Below are 15,454 nucleotides of genomic sequence, written 5' to 3'. Positions count from 1 at the left end.
ATGGGGCTGTGTAGAAAAAGAGAATTATATATATATATATATATATATATATATATATATATATATATATATATATAAACTGAGTTTTTTTATACTTATTTGAAGAATGGAAAATTGGATTACAATCCAAGAGTAAGTGTGACTCAAAAGGCACAATGTCCCAAATGAGACCAAAATGTCTATTGCCTCAAAACATTCTCTTTAATTTTTTGACTGATTAGACTTTTTACCCTACTTTTACTCTCTTTTGTCCTCTACATGGCAAGTTCTCTTACAGCTATCCACCTTATTTTGCAACTAGGAAGGAAGCAAGCTGCTGTATTTCCGGCAAGTGTGATAAAGTTCAGCTGTCATTGACCCAATGTAAATAACTAGATGGATAATAAGACCAGAATTTAGCGATATAGGCATATAAACTATCACACAAACACAGGATGTACAGCAGAGTTATATGCCAATGTCAGATAATGTTCTAACATCAGCATTTATAGTAAAAGAGTAAGTAGATCATTCACTTGTTGCTGTGTGTTGTGTTGTTTTGAAGAGACAATAATAAAAGCTGCTTCTTTACTGAGAGGGTGGCAGTGCTGTGTTTCTTGTCTCCATGTAAACCTCGATTCATATTTTTATCTGCGAAACCTAATGATGCCTTTAATTATTTCCAAACGCAATGTTTCTTAAGCCATGCTGAATGCATGATCTGTGTATCTATAGCCTATACACCGTAAGAAAGAAAGTGGGAATGTTCTCCAACAAGAAATGAGAGAATAATGTGTTTATTATTTTGCCAAAATGAAACAAGATGCAGTTTTGGTACAAAGAAAGTTGAAGCAGCATTTTCCCAGTGGCTTTCTGCTGTCTCCTGGTTGTGTAAAGTTTGTGATAGCTGTTACAGATGGAGCTGAGAGTTTCAGCGCCTGATCTCGCATTCATTCTGCCAGTGCTACAGCGTGTGAAAAAATGATTGCAAAATGTGATAAATGTTAAAACTGTATGCACTACAAACCAAGGTGTTCATGGAAATAATAATGAATGGTAATAATATGATCACATGTATTGCCAGCCTGCAATATAAAGCAGTATAAATTGGAATTTTTGTATTGCTGAAATGGCTGGAGGTGGCTTATACCAGAAGAGGTCCACATTCAAGTTTGATAATGGCAGTGCCCTAGTTACGTTGAAAAATAAAGTGGATACTGAAACCCTGTTGACATACCCACCGTCTATAGATCTAAAACACTCCTCAGTCATTCATCCTTTTCTCTTTAGAACTTCGGCCAAATCTGTTACACTAACCCTGACTAAAACTATTGTTTTTCCCATGTCTCATGTTTCCTCTGTTCTGAATATCTCTGTGCATATCCATGCTAATGTTGTCTGCTAGCTGTTCTGATTATTGAGTGAGGAGGAGGTGATTTTGCAATCTACTGTGAAAATGTGTGACTAAAGAATTTACCTGCTCTGCTTCTCTCTGTGAGATAAAGCTCCACTCTGCAAGATGATTCCCCACATCTCTGTATCAATGGTGTCCCTGAAGATTATTTTCACAGCTGTATTTCTTTTTCCTATTTGCTCATCAAGTAGCAATACATAGAGCTCATTCTAAAATTCTGAGCTGCTTTTTAAAAAGGCAGAATGTTTAAAATTCGTAATTTAAGGAAATACAGTTATACCCAATAAAGAGACCAGTATAAACAATGATGAGCAGGAGACGGAGTTGAAGTTTCAATTAATAGAGAGAGAGAGTTTAATGAAGTTCTCCACATTTCCAAAGGCAAAAGACAGAAGGAGAAAATGAGTTGAGGATCTAATCTCAAACTAACTTAGATTACAGAAACAACAGTAATTATAGTCATATGCAAATTAAATTACATCGTCTCTTACAAGTACAGAGATCTGATAGGTGAACAGTACAGACAATTCTTGAAATCTTACAACCACTTTGTTGTTTAACTACGAATGCAATCAAAGATTATATTTTTAAGACACTAAGTCAAGTTGGTAAGCAGAAATGGGTCAGAGGTGAGTTTTATCTTTAGATAGGCTGCATGGCGTCTAGTTCTCTGATTAGTCACATGATTCTCAAAACTACAAACAATCCCTGCAATGATATCATTAGACAGAACACAACATTTTTCTCAAGGTTGTCATGCCTCACTGGGACACAGGCCTTATCCCGCTGGAAAAAAATAGAACAACATGTCCAAATGCAACTGAGCAAAGTTAGGCAGAAATATACTTTTAGTGATGAATGCTAAGAATGTATTTGTGTGAGTAATTAATGGCCTAAACTTAAACACAATAAAACTCTTACTTTAACTGAATAAGTGATCAATGAAATAGTTACAACTTACATGTATATTTGTCCTCTGGTATCCGGGCTAAATGAGTAAGTACTGTTAACTGTATTCCTGATAGAAATCAGACCCTCAGTCACACCTCAGAGGACAAATACACAAATGACCTGCAACATTCATGATTACAACATAACCTTAATAAATGCACATTATTAAATTGCTTTGATTACCTTTTGATAAAAACAATTGTTAGTGAACGTATTGAACTCATTAACAGGCTGAAGAGACGGGTAAATCCACCCCTTCAGTAATAACTACAATATTGCCAAAGAATAAAGGTGTGAATCAAATAGCTTCATTCAACAGCTTCAACATGGATAGTTTCAGTGTGACCATCGCAACAATTTTGCTAAATAAAATTATGTGCCATTTAACACGTTTTACTGTAGATTCCATGTGAAATGTCCGGGGGGGGGGGGGGTTCAAAAGCGAGAGTAATGGTGTCATAATCAGACAAGGTTTTTAAGGTAAATACTAGAAGGAGGTTTTAATGAGTAAAACGCACCTGCATAACCTATACTTTAAACTAACCAATAGTGCTCTAAAAGCAGTTGAAAGGAAAACAAGACAGACATCCTTACCCTAAACCAACACCTAAACCTAACCGATAGCATCCAAAAGCAAAATGCAAAATGAAATGTAGATTTTCTAAAGCAACCACGTTATTTCGTGTTGCTTCTATGACACTTTCTTCTCACGTGTTAGCTTGCATGTTTGCCCGGGCTCTAACCACGGTCTTCCAAGTTAAAAGTTAAACACTATCAGGTGAGCTAACATGGAAGCTAATCACATTGGAATAAGTGTGTAAATGTAGCTGGGTCTGTAAGACAAGTGTTAAAATGCATTGTTTTCAAATCATGTGTTCTAGTAAAAGTATTTTAATATCATAACAGCAGAGTAGTGAGTAATTGAGTAATTGTGTGTTTATAAAGTCATAATCAGCTTTTGTAGTTGTGATTTGTGTGAAAGTGAATAAAACGCACAGTTGTTGTAGTGCCTCTATGGTTAATTTGACCAGGAAAATGCAGCAAAACGTAGAAAGTCAGTTTGCAAAAATGTAGATTTTAGCTATGAAAATGTCCAATCAGGAGAGATCTTCGTATCCTTTCTGGTTTTTGCTGCTTTCAGCAGACTCTGCACTGATAACACCCAATAAAGAGTCTCAAGTGCAGACAAGGGACACAAGGTCTACCAAACATTCTCCTTTTTCCAGGTATTTTTCCTCAATTTCTTCAAATACGTTTATACTTTACGGCTTAATACTTTAATTACTTTAGGCTTACAAAACAAAGTTATAGGAGGCTGTTGTGAGGAGGCAAGTAGATTTTCTGTTTGGAAAGTGATCATATCTTAAACTGAGATCAATCTGAGTATTCTTCTGATATTTGATGGTGTTGCTGCAGGTCATAAGACGAGCCATAAATCTTTCTTTTCCCACCTGACCAGGATATTCTCAGGCAACGTCGCAGACATAGACTAGATGTATAAACTGAAATGTATGGCTCACATTTAATCCTCCACAAATCAATAGTAACCTCTTTTTTTGATGAATGATGAAAGTACAAGTTATTTGTTGTGCTAGCACTGCATTCTCCACATAGCCTATTAGGTTTAAAACCACATAATTTTCCACCCGTCGCCTGATGCTCCCACCTTCACAGGAAGCTCTCACATGCTGGTATTCATCTGCGCCCCTTTCTCCTTTACCCACCAAAGCCATTGGATGGAGATCTGGTTCCCATGGTGATGGCTATTTTTTCCTCTGATTAAGTGGAATTTGCTTGTGCCTTTTAGCCCATCATGACCTGAGGGTTATACAATAATGAACTGAGGACAATGCAAATGTGGGAGACAGAGACATGGGTAGGGAGGGCAACTGTTGGAATGAAATGGTGCAAGAATGTATCATTGACATTGACCGTGGATAATTATCAAAGGAACATAAAGAGATCTCCACTTCCACCCTAATGAACCGAGTATGATGTAAGCCAGACAGAAGTATGGCATCAACTGGACAATGGTTCTTTTTATAATGTTTGAAGAACAAAGAGTTTTAGCTAACTAGTTTGAAAGGGAGGACAGTGTCTATTCTACTGTCCTGTACCGAGAGGTTAAAAGAAATAGTTCACCCAAAAAATTAAAATGATGTAATTATTTACTCACACTCATGTCATTGGGAAACCTTATGCTGTTACTTTTCCAGTGGAACACAAAAGGAAAATTGTGAAGAATTTTAAAGGGATAGTTCACCCAAAAAAGAAATATATCATGATTTACTCATCCTCATGCCTTCCCAGATGTGTATGACTTTATTTCTTCTGAAGAACACAAATTAAGATATTTAGAAGAATATTTCAGCTCTTTAAGTCCATACAATGCAAGTGAATGGATGCCAAAATGTTGAAACTCCAAAATCTACATAAAGGAAGCATAAAAATAATCCATATGACTCCAGTGGTTAAATCCATGTGTTCAGACACGTTATCATAGGTGTGGGTGAGAAACAGATCAAGTCATTTTTGGCGATATGCAAGAAGGATATGAATCACCAAAAATAGAAGGAGAGTGAGAAAGTGAAAGTAAAGTGGAAATTGACTGAGCAGGGAAGATAATTTATAGGTAAAAAAAAGGACTTATACATTGATCTGTTTCTCACTGTCTGGAGTACTTTTATTTTGCCCTTATGTGGATTTTGGAACTTAAACATTTTGGCACCCATTCACTTACATTGTATGGACCTAAAAAGCTGAGAAATACTTCTAAAAAATCTTTGATTGTGTTCAGCAGAAGAATGAAAGTCATACACATCTGGGATGGCATGAGGGTGAGTAAATAATGAGAGAATTTTCATTTTTGGGTGAACTAACCCTTTAACAGTGCTCTTTTCTATAAAACTTGTTCATAGTGACCACGTCTGTCAGGCTCCAAAAATGTACCATAATAGTAGTTCATATGAGATTTGCATTATATTCCAAGTCTTTTGAAGTCATACGGTAGCTTTATATGTGGAATGCAAGTCATTATTTGCTCACAATCTTCCACTCCAGAGAGGATCATTGAGTCAAGTAAGTTTGACTCGAGAATCTGATCAGTTCGATTTGTGAATGGATCATTGCATCCAATTTATGAACTAGATCAACCATTTCTGTGAAAAGAACCAGCTCAGAAGAATGATTTGTTCACAAATGGTACTGATCCAGTTCATGTTCAATTCAATCATCTAGTTGCAGCAGTTCTCGAGTTAACAGCTCACTGGAGGATTAGAAGATCACCAGTGAATAATGACATACATTTAAGTATATTCCTCATACAAAGCTATTGTAAGACTTCAGAAAACTTGGAATATAGTGCACAAGGCATATGGACTACTTTGTAGTGATTTTCGTTTCTTTTTTTTGTTTGTTTTGTCCTTTGGAGGTTGAAAGACAGTCAAAATGAACAGGTTTTGCATGGAAAAGAGCTAAGTGAAGATTACTCATTAAAAAATTAGCATGTGGGCTAGGACTGATATAATGGTGAGTAAATAATGACTTAATTTAATTTTTTTGGGTGAAGTATTCCTTCAGCTGAAACTCTTTTGCTAATACCTTGCTACTCTTTTATGTTTGATTGAGCCAAGAAGTTAATTAATTAATTATGTCTCACAGTTCACACGGCTGGCACAACAGGATTTTCCCAGTGTAAGAGATGATTTTTCATCTTATTCCTGTGCCAATTAATAGAGCACTGTTTCTCATTTGCTTTAACCCCTGCATGTATTTACTGGTTACTGCTCCCTGGTATTCACCCTAGTGCCAATGAATGGGATTATGAATTTAATGGATGTCCAACAGGTGTTTATTCTGACACACACCAGCTGTGGCTAAATTAGCCCACAGAGTTCTGTATTCCCTCCAAAATACAGAGTTATATTTGAGCATACAATAAAACCAATAGGTAGCTTGTTCAGTGCATTAGAGATACAGTACAGCAATAAAGGACATTTATTGCATAATGTAGATATGAAAATACATACTTCTGTGAGCTGTTGTTGTGATTTGTTCTGTGTGTTGTTGCAGCATTTTAGGTCATTGCTATTGTTATGAGGGTGATAATAGTTAAGGTAACACATCTAACATATTTTTGGTATTTTCAAACAGTTTTTGTTAGGGTCATTGTCAGTGAGGGGTAACATGATCTGTCCAGACTTGACTAAATCAACTGTTTGCAGATACAGATACCCTAGGATCCATTCTCGTAGTGTGTTTAGGCTTAGTATGACAAGGTCCAAGCAGCCATACTGTTTTTTAATATATTAACAGCACAAATTGCTGTGTAATTAATTAAATAACACATCATCTGTCTGCTGATTTAAAGAATAAAGAAATCCATATTTCTTCTCATTTGCCAGTGTAAAATGTCAACTGTTTGTGGTCACGACCATCTTAAGGAGAATTTTGATGTAATTTATCAAAAAAGAAAACAATTAGCAATTAAAAGGGGGCTTCTTCTTTCCATATTTAGTGCACTTAATCTGTTAAGAGAATCACAATTGCCTCAGATGGCTATTAGGCATGATTACCATTTAACCCTCTGTCAACAGAATTAATATGTATTTGTGTGGAAATCTAATCATGCTGTTTTATTAATGACACTGTCTGGGTGAGTGCATGATTTGAATTTCCACTCAGTTATCATAGAGTGCTCTCTTGTTATTGGCGGGAACTCTCTTAATTGTCCTTGGGCAGTTTAGAAAATAAGAGGTTAGAAATGAAACGTTCACCCAAAAATGAAAATTATATGCTCACCCTCATATCATTCCAAACACATATGCTGTTATTTATAAAACAAATTTTTTTTTTTTTTGGTGAAACACATTTTTTTTTTTTTTTTTTTAATCAAAGTCTTTATGTAGCTTTTACCGTACAACAATATTTGTAATTATTTAACATTTTTGATTTAACAATTAAAAAAAAAAAAAATCCTTGTCTGTCTCTTTCTTCTGTGCTAGGATCTATACCACTCCAGCCACTTTGAGAACTTGGCAGTACGATACTGAAGCTATTGTTGACTTTTGTATGACAAATTTCTTATTATGTTCCTCATTTGTATGTCACTTTGGATAAAGGCATCTGCTAAATGACTAAATGTAAATGTAAATTTCATAATGACCCTGTCTGTTAAGCTCTAATAACAACCCCCCAAAAACTCCACATGGTCTGTGCACTATATCGCACTATATATATGTGACCTGCTATCATTTTCCCAGAGTCACTTTGTCACTTTAGTAGCATGAAAAGCATTTAAATGATTATATCAGGCAATGGTTAAATTATTATATTTTAGTCATGACAACTCTCAGAAAGATTTAGCATGTTAATGTAGGTATGACATATTTGTAGGATTTTGGTCTTGGCAGACTACATCTGCTATGCTGCTGCTGCTGCAGAGCAAGTACATAGACTTGCTGCTGCTAGAACATATAAACTCAGCAAAAAAAGAAACTTACCTTTTTCAGGACACTGTATTTTAAAGATAATTTTGTAAAAATACAAATAACTTTACAGATTTTTATTGTAAAGGGTTTAAACAATGTTTTACATGCTTGTTCAATGAACCATTAACAATTAATGAACATGCACCTGTGGAATGGCCTTTTAGACACTAACAGCTTACAGATGGTAGGCAATTAAGGTCACAGTTATAAAAACTTAGGGCACTAAAGAGACCTTTCTACTGACTCTGAAAAACACCAAAAGAAAGATGCCCAGGGTCCCTGCTCATCTGCGTGAATGTGCCTTAGGCATGCTGCATGGAGGCATGAGGACTGCAGATGTGGCCAGGGCAATAAATTGCAATGTCCGTACTGTGAGACACCTAAGACAGCAGTACAGGGAGACATGAAGGACAGCTGATCTTCCTCACAGTGGCAGACCATGTGTAAAAACACCTGCGCAGGATCGATACATCCGAATATCACACCTGCGGGACAAGTACAGGATGGCAACAACAACTGCCTGAGTTACACCAGGAACGCACAATCCCTCCATCAGTGCTCAGACTGTCCGCAATAGGCTGAGAGAGGCTGGACTGAGGGCTTGTAGTCCTGTTGTAAGGCAGGTCCTTACCAGACATCACCGGCAACAACATCACCTATGGGCACAAACCCACCTTCGCTGGACCAGACAGGACTGGCAAAAAGTGCTCTTCACTGACGAGTCGTGGTTTTGTCTCACCAGTGGTGATGGTCGGACTCGCATTTATCATCGAAGGAATGAGCGTTACACCAAGGCCTGTACTCTGGAGTGGGATTGATTTGGAGGTGGAGGGCCTGTCATGGTCTGGGGCGGTGTGTCACAGCATCATCGGACTGAGCTTGTTGTCATTGCAGGCAATCTCAACGCCGTGCTTTACAGGGAAGACATCCTCCTCCCTCATGTGGTACCCTTCCTGCAGGCTCATCCTGACATGACCCTCCAGCATAACAATGCCACCAGCCATACTGCTCGTTCTGTGCGTGATTTCCTGCAAGACAGGAATGTCAGTGTTCTGCCATGGCCAGCGAAGAGCCCGGATCTCAATCCCATTGAGCACATCTGGGACCTGTTGGATCGGAGGGTGAGGGCTAGGGTCATTCTCCCCAGAAATGTTCGGGAACTTGCAAGTGCCATGGTGGAAGAGTGGGGTAACATCTCACAGCAAGAACTGGCAAATCTGGTGCAGTCCATGAGGAGGAGATGCACTGCAGTACTTAATGCAGCTGGTGGCCACACCAGATACTGACTGTTACTTTTGATTTTGAAACACCCCGCCCCCCCCCCCTGTTCAGGGACACATTATTCAATTTATGTTAGTCACATGTCTGTGAAACTTGTTCAGTTTGTGTCTTAGTTGTTGAATCTTTTTATGTTCATACAAATATGTACACGTTAAATTTTCTGAAAATAAAAGTTGAAAGTGAGAGGACGTTTCTTTTTTTGCTGAGTTTACATACATACTGGGTCAAGCATGTGGACATGTTCCTGCTGCTGCTGCTGCACAATTAGAAAAACACAAAATGTGTATAAGATGCTGCTGCACAATTAAACAGAAAGACAATAACCATGTAGCAGGTCTAGACATGTGAATCTGGAGAGGTGGAGTGTTTCAGAGAAAACTCTCACAGCGGTGCAGTGAAACCGGCTTACTTGCAAACTGAGCAAATTGTTAGGCAGAGAGAGAGTCCTCAAGTTGTTTGGTTACTAGGAATGTGCACGGTTACCATTTTTAACATTCAGTTAACCACGAGGTTTCATGAACTGTTAATCGAGTTCTTCGTCTGGAGTCGGGATGCGGGAATAAAGAATGTTTATTGAAATGGAATTTCCTTAAACACTACTCAGAACAGCAGCAAATAAGGTGCACAGTGAGCTAAATAGCACAACAGAAACATCTTCAAATAATAAAATCACACATTAAAGTCAAACTAAAATAATCAAACCGTCATTGCCAGTATATGCACTCTGCACGGGTAGCTTCACATTTCTGTGAGGGAGAGAATGCATGTATTGTCATGTGCGTGGAGTCCCCCTGCTGCGGTTAAATAGCCTCTTCGAGGTGCTTTGATTTTAACTAAAATTAAAGTCTTTTTAACTTTACTCTGTGTCTAAAAATGCAGCAATCCTGCACAAGGCGCTGAAATAAAAAAAAGTGAGATTCAGTGCAACAGTCAAAGACGTCTGTCCAGCACGTGTCAGTATCGCTGATGTAAAATAGAAAAACGCACACAAAAGCATGTCTGAACAGCCCCTAACTCGCCCTTTAGGCCACTTGAAAAACTGACCCAAACTCGGCTGGAAAACATGACGGTTTTTCGGAACTCGTTGAGCTCAGATCAGGATGAAGACATCTATTGCACGTGTAGAATAACCAAATTGTGATTTTGATATTCGAATAGTGGCGCATTGAACGATTGACCGAATGTTGACTGTCCATGCACATCCCTTTTAGACTAGCTACCTTATTACATGTCAAAGGACCTATCAGCTCACACATGTGAACTGATTGGCTTTACATATAACATGTGAGCGAACTGATTGGCTAACAGATAACAATTTTAAAGAACCTATCAGCTTGTGCCATTTAGAGTTTCATGCACAAACTTAGCCATTTCGACAATGTCTTAGGTTAGAAACATAATAATTATATCATTAGAAAGCTAAACATTTACTTCGGTGCATATAAATGTGTTTCTGTGCCACAGTGACTCAAAATGATGGGGCAGGTCACATTTGAAAAGTCATCTGAAGTCTAGCTTTTTTGAGGAAAAAAATGGCACACCAATGTCATTAGTTTATGCACTATGAACTAACAATGAACAATTTTATTTGTATTAACTAACATTAACAAAGATTAATAATTGCTGAAAAAATATATTGTTCATTGTTTGTTCATGATACCTAATACCTTATACATTTACTAATGTTAATGAATGGAACCTTATTGTAAAGTGTTACCATTTTTTATTATATATTTGTTTATAATTAATGCTAGTGCAGCATCACAGATCAATTTTAAGATTAAAGTTCCCAATGTTTAGGAGACGACAAGTAAAAAATCCACAAGTTTAAAAAAACCTTTTCTGGGCCACAAATTGTGCACAAGAGACCTATATCGAGAGGTTGGGTGTCAGCACTAAGACAGATGCTTTGTATAATCGAACTAAACTCCTCATTTACTTGCTCTCTTTCTGCATCCGTCTTTCCTGTGCCTGTGATCTGTGTTTTACTAGCATGGTCTGAGCTGCAGTTTCCCTGGCTAACACTGGGCTGCACTCGGGCATCCATCACAAGTAAAGGGGGCACTAGAGGTCACTGGCTTCTGCTCTTTGTAATTACAGATGGATACCCACGAGATGAAATGATTTACAAGTGGAGAAAGAACTCTGTGGAGGCTGCTGATCAGAAGTTATGGAGACTTTATCAGTTTGACTTCATGGGCTTGAGGAACACCACAGACATAATTAAGACAACAGCAGGTAATTGCTTTCTGCTGCTCTATTGTATATAGGTTTATTTGGAATTGATATTAAAGTCAATGAGAGAACTGTGATTATTTATTAGACATTGATCTTGATGAACAATTATAGTACATGTTTTGTGGCTAGAAACTTGGTGAGAGGGATTGTAGGTTGTTTAAATGTCACATATGCTAAAGCACCATGTTTTAGCTTTTGGGTGGCATTTTCTCAGGGCTTAGTTACTCTTAGTAGATTCAAATACCAAATCTATTCAACTGGAATGGGGCAGCATTTTTTGCTGCAAATCGATGTTATATTATAGTTCCTTTCTGTGGAGAAAAAAACAAACAAACAAAAAAAACAAAAACAGCTTTAAACAGCCTAAACATTACCCAGAAACCTGATTTGGGGTTTTCTATTACATCTACCACATTTTCTGCATGTGAAAAACAAGTTTTAGCTTGGCTGAATTTAAGTCTTGAATATAAGTGTAGACCGATAGACCTTATTCACAGTAGCTCCATCTTTGATTTTTTTACAGGAATGAAAACGAGGTTGTAATAGATAGACTTACCCTTCCTTCAATGACATGCACTGTATACAGCTATCAAAAAGCTCCTAGATCACATCTAATTTTCCACTACTCATTTTGTCTGGAGTTTTTTCCTACTGAAATTTCTTAGAAATATTTCTTTTTTTTTTTCGTGTTTCATCAACAGAATGATCCATAAACACTTTAACCAACTGTACAACCCATTGAAGAGACTGAAAGTCTCACAGAATTGTTTCATTCCCATAAAAAAACAAACAAAGAATAAACAGGCAAAACAAATGCCTTTGTCTGGTTATTTGCAAGATTTCATACTCTGCTTTTTCTCAGCCTGTGAAAATAGATCAACCTAATTACCATTGAATGAATGTTAAATCTTGACACCTCTACAGAATGTCAAGTGAGAAAACAATAATGATGACTGACAGAAAAGGTTCACAGTGTCAGTGCCACATAAAAGAGGACAGATGGTTTCAAACATTTCAAACACAAAACCTCTCAATGCAACCAAATACACCACTATTGTAAATAAATAATGACCGGATTTAGAAGACTGTTTAGCTGCAACACATGTAGTCATTCACTAAATACTTAGCAGCAGGTAATTGCCTGGGGCCTCCACATCGTTGGCGGAGAGGAGAGAGTAGGGTAACAGAGCCAGTTTATGGATGTGGATTATTAGGAGGCCATGATTGATAAGGGCTAATGGGGGAATTTGGTTTACACCTTCTACTCGTTACGAGAAGTGTCCTGGGATTTTTAATGACCACAGAGAGTCAGGACCTCAGCTTAATGTCTCATCTGAAGGATGGTTCCTGAACACAAAGCCCTCACTATTGTCTGAAAAGAATATTTCTTGAATCAAGAGATTTTGCATGTTGTATTTTCTACACTCACACTTATTCTTTCTGTTCTATATAAACCCTGAAAAAGCCTTTAAATATATAAAATGTCAACCTGCCAATGGATGAGGAAAATATTATCCATAATTTAATCTAAGTGAGTGTCAGGGTATTTTCAATGTTGGTTGTCCAAATGAAAGAAAATAAGATGGCTTTTCAAAAACAGAAGAGTAGTTGAACGACCTTCACATTTGAGAACGATTATACTTGCTAATAAACACAATGTTTGTCAAAAAATATGTACTTAAAGTTTAGTTATTAGAGTGTTTTTTGTTGTTATATAAAACGTTGTGAAGGTAGACTCAGTGATTTATAGGATTGCTTGTCGTTTGGGTTACAATGGATCTCACTCACCCATAATTTTCAGTAAGAACCCTAATGTAAAGTCACCATTGTTCCCTTTCATAGGAACTTGAGCTGCGTAATGGCTATGGGACACGTCTGAGTGTCACGTGGTCTGAAGCCCTTATACAACCACGCCAGTTTATTGGCTGATGGCGCTTAAGCGATGTTCCTAGGGAGATACATCACAGGCTCCATAAAGGTGCTCGCTTTCATGCCATCGAGTCAGATTTTCTGTTCTTCAGTGCACAATCTCGTCTGGCCCGTGTTGTACTAGCGACTCACATCGAAGCGAGGATCGTTATTATTCTCCCATTTGAGTGGCAACACAGGATGGAGTTTAAGAAATGCTAACCTCCGCGCACACGGTTTATCATCGATGAAGATTCCCATGACATGTGGGTTGCCTGTCTGGGGATTCGCCACGTTGGAGGGTTCAGATTGCCTGCAGTGTGATTTAATGAATGTCAGGATGCTCTGCAAAAGGCTTGCCTCCTTTGGAAATTTGGTCAAGCCGCAAGCTGGTGCGGGCCACGTGTCTGCCAGCGCCACTTGGCCTGTGGGAGGAGATGGGAGCTGAGCAGCAGGCCGACCTACGGTTCTCTCTGTCATTCTCCTCAGATTCTTCTCTGCGTTCTCCCATGGAATTTACATAAAGGCACTTGTGTCCTAGCCCTGAGGCCCGCACAGCAGTTTCCTTCAGTGCTGAGGATGAGGATGCAATGTCTATGGCGGCGTCGGATTCTGAAGATTTTGCTGGCGGCCAGGCTGAAGCCTTGCCTCCTAGCGGTCGGATTTCCAGACCTTCGATATCTTATACGGAGTTGCTGGAGTTTATTACATGTTCAGTGGAGAAATTGCACTTGGACTGGCTGGATGAAACGCAGTCAGATGATCGTAAATTGATCTTGGATGACCGGTTTATAGCGGGCCAATGCACAGTTACGCCTCGTAGGCTGCTCCCTTTTTCCCTGGACCTTCATCATGTGATTTCAAAGTCATGGAATCAACCTTACTCAGCCAGGATTACAAATCAGTCAGCCTATGAATTTTCTAATGTGTGTCGAGCTTCCGACCACGGATATACTTCGGTCCCGGCGATAGAAGAGACGCTGGCTGCCCATCTCTGTCCACATGGAAAAATGAGGCCTACTCTTCCCTCGAAGCCATGCAGGGTGACGTCATCCTTGTTGAGCAAGGCCTACAAGGCTTCGGGTCAGGCAGTTTTGGCTTTGCACACGGGATTTAGATGAGGGAGCTGGGCTGGATGCTGAGGCCATCATGGAACTACATCCATCATGGAACTACACTGAGCTTCTGATTTGGTGCTGAGAGCCACCAAACACATTGCTCGTGCTGTTGGTTGGAATATGGTGGGCCTCATGGTGGCGGAACGCTATCTGTGGCTTATACTCATGGATATTCATAACAAGGACAAGGCCTTTCTAATGAAAGCGATGCAGTCCAGTCGGTGGTGGAAAAATTCCGTGCTGTGAAATAGCAGACTGCCTCAATCCAGCAGATGCTTCATCGCAGAGAGAGAGAAAATTCCACTGTAGCTCTGGTGCGTTCACATTCGGTATCCTCGCAATGTCCCACCAGAGAGCCGCATAAGGCACGAACACGAGTTTTGCACCCCCTCAGAAGGATTGGAGTTGTCGTTCATTCCCACCATTATGGGCACATCCGCGTAGGTGTTTGTATGTTGGCCTGGCCCTTTTTTCTCTCCTTTTCTCCCTTATTTGGAATGCCCAATCCACAATGCACTCTAAGTCCTCATGGTGGCGTAGTGACTCATCTCAATCCGGGTAGCAGAGGACAAATCTCAGTTGCCTCTGCATCTGAGACCATCAATCTGCGTATGCTATCACGTGGCTTGTTGAGCACGTTACCGCGGAGATGTAGTGCGTGTGGAGGCTCACGCTATTCTCAACGGCATCCACGCACAACTCACCAAACGCCCCACCGAGAGCAAACCACATTATAGCGACCAAGAGGAGGTTACCCCATGTGATTCTACCTACCCTATCAACCAGGCCAATTTGGTTGCTTAGGAGACCTGGCTGGAGTCTCTCAGCACGCCCTGGATTTGAACTCGCGACTCCAGGGGTGGTAGTCAGCGTCTTTACTCGCTGAGCTACCCAGGCCCCCGGCCTGGCCCTTTTTAAATGGCCGGCAGGACACCAGAAGCGAGCCTGACAGACTTACAGTGAAACAAAGGGCAAGCCCACATTCAGTGAACGAAAATGAACCGTACAAACATATTTGTGTCGTTCCTGTTTGCCCTTCGGACAGTATCGGGTTGAGTTTTCCACTGGACACACTG

The 15,454-nt window shown here is 39.2% G+C and overlaps 1 protein-coding gene across 2 annotated transcripts in view; it reads left to right on the top strand.

The window, feature by feature from the left end:
* LOC127449380 (gamma-aminobutyric acid receptor subunit gamma-3) overlaps nt 1-15,454 on the top strand; it is a 230,782-nt gene that overhangs the window by 200,877 nt on the left and 14,451 nt on the right. For both annotated transcript variants that reach the window (XM_051712747.1, XM_051712746.1), the window contains exon 6: nt 11,215-11,352. In XM_051712747.1, the coding sequence (XP_051568707.1) occupies nt 11,215-11,352 (138 nt within the window). The remainder of the gene's footprint in view (nt 1-11,214; nt 11,353-15,454) is intronic.

This window comes from Myxocyprinus asiaticus, chromosome 12 (assembly GCF_019703515.2).
Source record: "Myxocyprinus asiaticus isolate MX2 ecotype Aquarium Trade chromosome 12, UBuf_Myxa_2, whole genome shotgun sequence".
Taxonomy (NCBI): domain Eukaryota; kingdom Metazoa; phylum Chordata; class Actinopteri; order Cypriniformes; family Catostomidae; genus Myxocyprinus; species Myxocyprinus asiaticus.
Note: the sequence above shows the minus strand (reverse complement) of the source record. Positions and strands in the feature narration are given on the sequence as shown.